Source organism: Nansenia antarctica (genome assembly GCF_963989245.1).
Source record: "Nansenia antarctica genome assembly, chromosome: 1".
Taxonomy (NCBI): Eukaryota; Metazoa; Chordata; class Actinopteri; order Argentiniformes; family Microstomatidae; genus Nansenia; species Nansenia antarctica.
This window is the reverse complement of record NC_137674.1, coordinates 11,637,613-11,645,112: the sequence shown is the minus strand read 5'-3', so window position 1 is coordinate 11,645,112 and position 7,500 is coordinate 11,637,613. Positions and strand designations below refer to the sequence as shown.

The following is a 7,500-nucleotide window of genomic DNA, read 5'->3' as shown; positions in this document are numbered from 1 at the left end:
GTGTGTGTGTGTGTGTAAGTGTGTGTGCGTTGCGGTGATGTCTCTTTCTCCCGCCAAAACGTAGCAATATGGAGAGCAAAACGGCAGCTTTGAGACGACTCACCCGTCGAGCAGCAAGATGGCATTCTTGCGTGGGCGTCCTGCATTGGGGCCGTACAGGTGGGCCCGACTGTAGTATCGTACCGACTGCAGTAGCGTACGCAGCAGGGTGTAATCCTGCGCCAGCTGTGTGCTGTTCACCATATGCCCCACCATACCCCGGTACCCATTGGGCTCTGTGGAGAGAGGAGAAGAAGAGAATGAGAGGTAAGAAAAGCAGTGGACATATCTTTAGACATTGAAACCGAGGAGGATGATTGCCGTGACTATCCCAACTGGAGACGTTAATCTTGTATTTCGGAACATTTGTCCGTGTGAGGTAGGTTTACACTCAGGGGAGGTGTTTCACGTTTCAGAGCCCAGGCACTTAAACACAATCACAACACAGACGTCCTCCAGCACACTCCACTGTTCAAGAAAACGAGCGGGCAATTATATCGCTATTGTCCTTGAATGGAAACCAAAGTACACAGAATGTCACTCTAACACAGTCCAGTGCAAGCCCTGTGAGATTGGACACCCAGAGAGAGATGGTATGAGAGAGAGGGTGATCGTTAAGAGTTAGAGGAGGAGGAGAGAAGGAAGGGATTAGAGGGGGGGGGGGGGGGGTTGGACAGTAGAGAGAGGAGGGAGGATAGTTAAAGAGGAGGAGAGAGAGGGGAAAGGATGAAACACATTTAGAAAGGAGGAGAAAGGGGTGAGAGGGTGTAATGATGTGTGTAGATGAGGTCGAGGTGGATACTCAGGATAATCAAAAGGTCTTGCTCAGATGGACAGTTGAGAGAAGTTTAATCACACACAGCGCTGGGTGCGTATCTCAAAGGTTGAGGATACGAACGACAATTATGGTTACAAGCAGTCCTTCTTATAGGCAGCAGTCGTGCTGACTCGTCTATCCCCTGTCTTATCACAAATCATAAAACATCAACGACAAGGCCTCCGATCAGTCTGTCGGTCCTTATGGTCCCTCAGCCGATCGTGTCAGTTCTATGTTTCTCATGTCCCGTAAGAAGTCGGTTGCCGTGGTAACCCAGTTACCCTGACCTGCCTCTGAGGCTCAAGTTTAACTGGCTTCAGGCCAACTCAGGTTCCAGGTCTGTCATTGGAGAAACATGTTTACTGATGCCATGTCCACACGGAGACGGATTTGGGTGTATCTGCCAACGTTTTTGATCGGGTCCCAGAGTGAACAAATCTGAAGACGCCACCCTTGCATTTCCGTCTTCACAAGCCATACGCATCTTTCCTGAACCGATGACGCCATAGCCCCACCTCTCCCTTAACCCGCATGTGCTAACCCAGCCAACAACAACAACAATAATGGCGCCTTACAGGGTTGTTGCGTTGGTGCTGCAGAAGCTATTGAGCTTGATTGGGCTTTTACAGCAAAATGTACTGCTCCTCTACTACCACCGCCAGCACAAATGGACATGGAGAATAGCTACAACATGTTCTTCAATATTGAATTATTATATTATTAAATTATATTCAATAATTCTTGTATTTTCCACCATTGTTGTTCATCGCACGAGTTTTGTGCATGCTCCATTCTTCTTCTCTGTATTTGGTGTAATTTGTGGCAGTGTTTCAGCATTTTCAGTGGTTTCGTTTGGACACACATATTTCTTGTGACGACAAAAAAACAAAAAAACAAGAGACGACAAAAATAAAAACATCGGTTCTGTCTCTGTGTGGATGTGGCCCGAGGATGGCCCATGTCTCAGAGGTGTTGATCATTTGTACAAAGTATCTTGTACAATAATACACTCCCCCCCGCTGATGAGAGACGTTTCTGAGTAAGCTATCAAACATTGATAAGCTTTGTGGCAGCCTGCAGCGACCTCTTAGTGGTGGGGGAGACAATTAAGCTATCCTCAATAATACTGACGGATGGAGTCCACGCCATGAGAATGGACCAAACACAACGGGAGGCCCGTGTCTTTCTCTTTCTCTCTGTCTCTCTCTGTCTCTCTCTCCCCCTCTCCCTCTCTCTTTCTCCATCTGCACTAATGGTCTATAACAGCCAGGGAGAGGCTTCAGTTTCTTGGAAAAAAACAACACTATGACAACAACAAAAAAACACCACGACAACACCAACAACACCAACAACACTAGGACTGCAGAACAGGGAAGAGACTATATAATATGTCTAAGTATATGTGAAGACATATACTTAGACACCTGCTCGACGTTGACCCTGACACAGTCCAGGGAATTATATTTGTATACACTACCCAGTAGGATACTACCTGTACTGTTGTACAATTGATTGCACCTGAATATTCTCGATGTCGGTATCGCTCACAATCGGCCTGTCTGTTGTCAATGATAGTCTTGTACTCTATGCCTGTACTACAGACACTTAGCTTGACTGACTGTCTTTTTACCTTTTGTCGATTTTGTCGACATTTATAATGTCTGTAGGTCTGTATTGTGTATGTTCGGGACCCCAGGAAGACTAGAGGTACATCCTTAAATCATATCAAGGGGCGCTTAGGTGGCGTAGCGGGTTAAGCGTTGACCATGTAACCGCAGGGTCCCCGGTTCGATTCGAAAAAAAACAACTCCATTGAGCCCCACTCAGAAAAAAGAACTCAAATCAAATCAAATCCAAGGCCGGCGGTAGCTATAGGCAGGGCTGAGTGGGAACCCAACGGAGCTGTTATCATGAGCTATATAACCAAATAAATCTAAATGGGATGTGCTGGGCGAGGCCAGACTGGGACAAATGCCTACATACACTGTAGCTCTCCAAGAACCAATTTGTAGTGTGTACAGACACTGTATCCGTATGTATGCGCAACGCTTTTGGCAAAAGCCTGATCCCCGCAGCCATTGTTGCCTTAAATAATAGACTGCGCTGAGTGTGTGTACTTATGTATCTGTCATGTGTAGTACTGTCTGTTGTTGTCTGTGTTATACGCTGTTGTATGTATATTATGTACAGTATACTGTACAGTGGTGTGAAAATTAATTTCCCCCTGGGGACAATAAATCTAATCTAATCTAATCTATTGTACTGTATGACAAACTCTCCAGGACATACTGTCCAGATCTCTCTTGTAAACGAGATGTTATCTCGACGAGACTAACCTGGATGAACAAAGCTTCGACGCAAACAAATATCACAACGTGTAGGACAGAATGACACATCTGTGTATGGTGTGTGTCTGTGCGGTGGCTTGACTTGACTCACCGTTGCCGAGTTCCCAGGAGATGTTGTACTTCTTCCCGGCGCTGTACTTGAGCATGCTGAGGGCGGAGGAGGAGTTCCAGGAGTTGTCGGGGTTCCTCTGCAGGGAGTTGAGGCCCAGGATCAGGTGCAGGCCGGCGCACTCGACAAAGTTGTACAGTTTGTCTAAAGACCTGGCTGGGAGAAATCCAGGCGCAGTTGTAACTTTGATTCTTTTATCCTCTACCTTCCTGTTAACACATTTCATGTATATGACAAGTCGTAGGCTACTGCGTCATAATGCTCAATGATCAATGTTACAACTTTTAGTCCTGTTACCCTGCCCATGGGACATAAACCCCTCACTTACTTTAATTCAAAACAGGACTGGCCCAGTGAAGTGTGAGCATGTGTGTGTGCCTGTCTGTCTGTCTGTCTGTCTCTGCCTGTCTGTCTGTGTGTCTGTGTGTCTGTGTGTCTGTGTGTCTGTGTGTGTCTGTCTGTGTCTGTCTGTGTGTGTGTGTGTGTGTGTGTGTGTGTGTGTGTGTATGTGTACGTGTGTACGTGTGTACGCGTGTACGTGTGTGTGTGTGCGTGCATCCGCGTGTGCCTGTGTGTGCGTGTACGTGTGTGCGTGTGTGTGTGTGTGTATTTGTCCTTGAGGAGTCTGGGTGATGAGGACCAGATGAAGAGCATTGCTGAGAGGCTGCATGCTGGAAAGATATGGCAGTAAAAAATGAGATGTCCAGAGGAAAAAAAAAAGGCATATTTTTGGAAATATTTACTTTTTTTGTTCCAAAGGCCAGGGCATGTTTTCATGTGAAAACTGACATACGTCTGACATACACATGGTGGAGAAATTCCCTGAACATGTGTGCAGGGTGTGTGTCTACAGTATGTATTCGCTGCCACTGACTAGGGCATCAGTGTGTCTTCCAGTGAGGATCCAGACAGGCTGATATTCACATCAGAGACCCCTGCTGAGGCAGACTCTTCAAAGCAGGGTTAGTAGGATCTGTGATTTCATGGCTGGCTGCATGACTGGTGTTTCTATCAGAACCCAGCGGTGGTTCTGTGGCTGTGCCCAGACTGCATGTCTAAGGTCATGTCTTCACCTGCCTAGCAATGACGTCGACACACTCCCGGGATTTGAAGCGTGTGTGTGTGTCTGTGTGTTTGTGTGTGTGTGTGTGTGTGTGTGTGCGTGTGTGTGCGTGTGTGTGGCTGTGTGCGTGTGTGTGCGGGTGTGTGAGGGTGTGTGAGGGTGTGTGAGGGTGTCTGTGTGTGTCTGTGTATTTGTGTGTGTGTGTGTGTGCGTGTGTGTGTGTGCGTGTGTGTGGCTGTGTGCGTGTGTGTGCGGGTGTGTGAGGGTGTCTGTGTGTGTCTGTGTGTGTCTGTGTGTGTCTGTGTGTGTCTGTGTGTTTGTGTGTGTGTGTGTGTGCGTGTGTGTGCGGGTGTGTGAGGGTGTGTGAGGGTGTGTGAGTCTGTGTGTGTGGGGGTGTATCATTTGGAAAATCGTTGTTATGACAACAAAGAAAATATAGTCACAAACAACACGTGTTGTGATCCATGTCCAAGTTCTGCAATCAATCATTATCAATCCAATAGAGCTCTCAGGTCTTCTGACGCTGGTTTTCTACAAAAAAAAGTATGTACAAAAGAAGAGATTTGGTGAGGCTGCATTCTCATTTTATGCACCCAAATTGTGGAATGCACTGCCAGTTTACATTAGGGATGCAACCTCAGCAAATATGTTCAAGTCAAGACTAAAAACCCATCTTTTTAATATTGCCTTTAAATGACAAAATAATTTAATTAAGATTATAAAAACCCTCCTTTTAATATTGCATTTAAATTCCAAAAATAATTAAATTAAGATTATATAATGATTAAAGCACTTTGAGCTGCAACGTTTGCAGGAAACGCGCTATACAAATAAAGTTATTATTATTATTATTTAATATACCCCTTTCAATCAAAGCCTACAAGCTTAGGCTCAGGCAGTTGATACTGTAGTGCTCCTCCACCATTAAATAACCCACATCATTTTATTCCTTTGTTTATTCCTCCCCAAATCACTGTTAGAGACCCTAGTTACTGTTGGAACTATACTGTTATTATCTCAAATCTAACCACAATCCCCCTACAGCTGTTTGTTGCCCCACCTTCTCACATGCCAAGACTCCATTTGATCCCATAGTCCCTTTGAATATCCCACTCACATTTAAGGAAAGGAATGGTCTGGGATTGATCCATCTGAATGTAAGGAGCATCCTACAACATCCAAAATTAGATCACCTAAAAGTCCTGATCTCTCAATCAGACCCAGGTGTTGTAGTTTTGACTGAATCCTGGTTAAAAAACTCAGTTAATCACTCACAGTTAATCACTCACCACCATCGGCTGATACTAGCTCTGTGGATAAGTATGCTGATATTTTATCTCTGTACTCTATTATAAACATCTCAAGGAGGTTAGTGGTAACTTGAACCTAACCCAACTAATCACAGAACCAACTAGGCCGAACCTAAACAATTATCAACTTTAAGGATCTACTTTAATTGATTTAATTAGTTTCCAATAGAAAAGATAGAATTATTGCTAGTGGTGTGTTTGACTTAGGATTTAGTGATCATTGCCCGGTAGCTTTTATCAGGAATACTAAACTGAAACTATCATCAAAGGAAATCTAAAAAACTTCAGTGATCAAGCTTTCTTATTTGACCTAATTCATAGTGACATTTCATGTCCTTCTGAAATCCCTTAAGTAGAACTGGCTCTGGATTTCTTCATAAAAATGTTTCTCTCAATCATTGATAAGCATGCGCCTTATAAGAAATTTAGAGTGAAGGATAGGTCAACCCCCTGGTTTACTCCTGAACTATCATCCTTATTCAGAGAACGAAATAGAGTCTGGGCTATTGCCAAACGCTCTGGGGATCCATCCCACTGGTTATCTTTTAGACAGGTTAGTACAAGTGTACATCATCTGTGAGGAATGCTTAATCAAGTTTTATTGATTTAATTACAATCTCGTATTCAGATCCAACAACATTTTGGAAGGCAGTAAACTCTAACAAAACCAAGACTACTATCTCCTTACCTAAGACTGTGAAGAGCCTCCTCCTCCTGGTGATTGTGGTTACACATGTAATGTGAGGCTTACCTCTCAGTTTTCTTTCCGCTTTTCATTTTCTCAAATTAGCAGCACCAGTATTTAGTAACAGATAGCATATTTATTTAATCTTTCTATATCAACAGGCATAGTTCCTAGTATTTGGAAAACGGCTCATGCTTTTCCATTACATAAAGGTGGGGAAAGAAGCAACCTTAATAACTATCTACCTATCTCCAAGTTATCCTGCTTAGCTAAAATCCTGGAATCATTGATGAATGACAAAGTTAAAGCATTTCTCTCCAACCACTCTGTTTTAAGCCCTCATCAATCTGGTTTTAGAGCTAATCATAGTACAATCTCAGCCACCACTTTAGTTGTTAATGATATAGTATCCGCCCTAGACAAAAAAAAACATTGTGCTGCCCATTTTATTGGTCTGTCAAAAGGCATTCGATACAGTTGATCATTCTCTTCTTCTAAATAGATTATACAGTGTTGGTTTTGATAGCAGTGCTTGCGGTTGGATCCAGAGCTATTTATCTGGTAGACACCAATGTGTGAAAGTGGGGAGAGCCTGGTCGGAATTATTACCCATTACAAAAGGTGTTCCACCAGGGTCAATCCTGGGCCCTGTTTTATTCACTATTTATATTAATTAATTAATGTTATTTTATCCCTGAGTGGTTGTCAAGCCCCTCTGTACGCGGATCACACAATTATCTACTGAATTGCGGACTGTGTACAATCAGCTATTGTCAATAGAAGCAAAACAAAATGTATGGTGTTCTCTAGGGCCAGAGATATTCTTCAAAATAGTTTGTATATTTCGACTAGAAATGGGTCTGTCATAGAGTAGGTTACAGAATATAAATAGCTTGGAATCTGGCTAGATGAACCATGTTCATTTAAGTATCTTATTCTTAGCCTCATAGCATAATTGAGGTCACTTGTGGTCAACCGAGCCATCTTTGTATGTAGTGTCAAAAATGTCAAAGTGATGACTTGGGCAGATAGTGATTTTGGAATGTAACAAGCATTCTGATAGGCTGATGGCATCATAGGCAATAATGCACAGGGAATCAGCAGTGTTAGGAGAGTAGAGTTAGGCAGA

The 7,500-nt window shown here is 43.6% G+C and overlaps 1 protein-coding gene across 1 annotated transcript in view; it reads right to left on the bottom strand.

Moving 5' to 3' along the window:
* hpse2 (heparanase 2) overlaps positions 1-7,500 on the bottom strand; it is a gene marked incomplete at both ends in the record, with an annotated part of 77,121 nt that overhangs the window by 33,092 nt on the left and 36,529 nt on the right. Inside the window, 2 exons of the mRNA XM_080528100.1 lie at positions 104-275; positions 3,296-3,469. Coding sequence (XP_080384226.1) covers positions 104-275; positions 3,296-3,469 — 346 coding nt within the window. The remainder of the gene's footprint in view (positions 1-103; positions 276-3,295; positions 3,470-7,500) is intronic.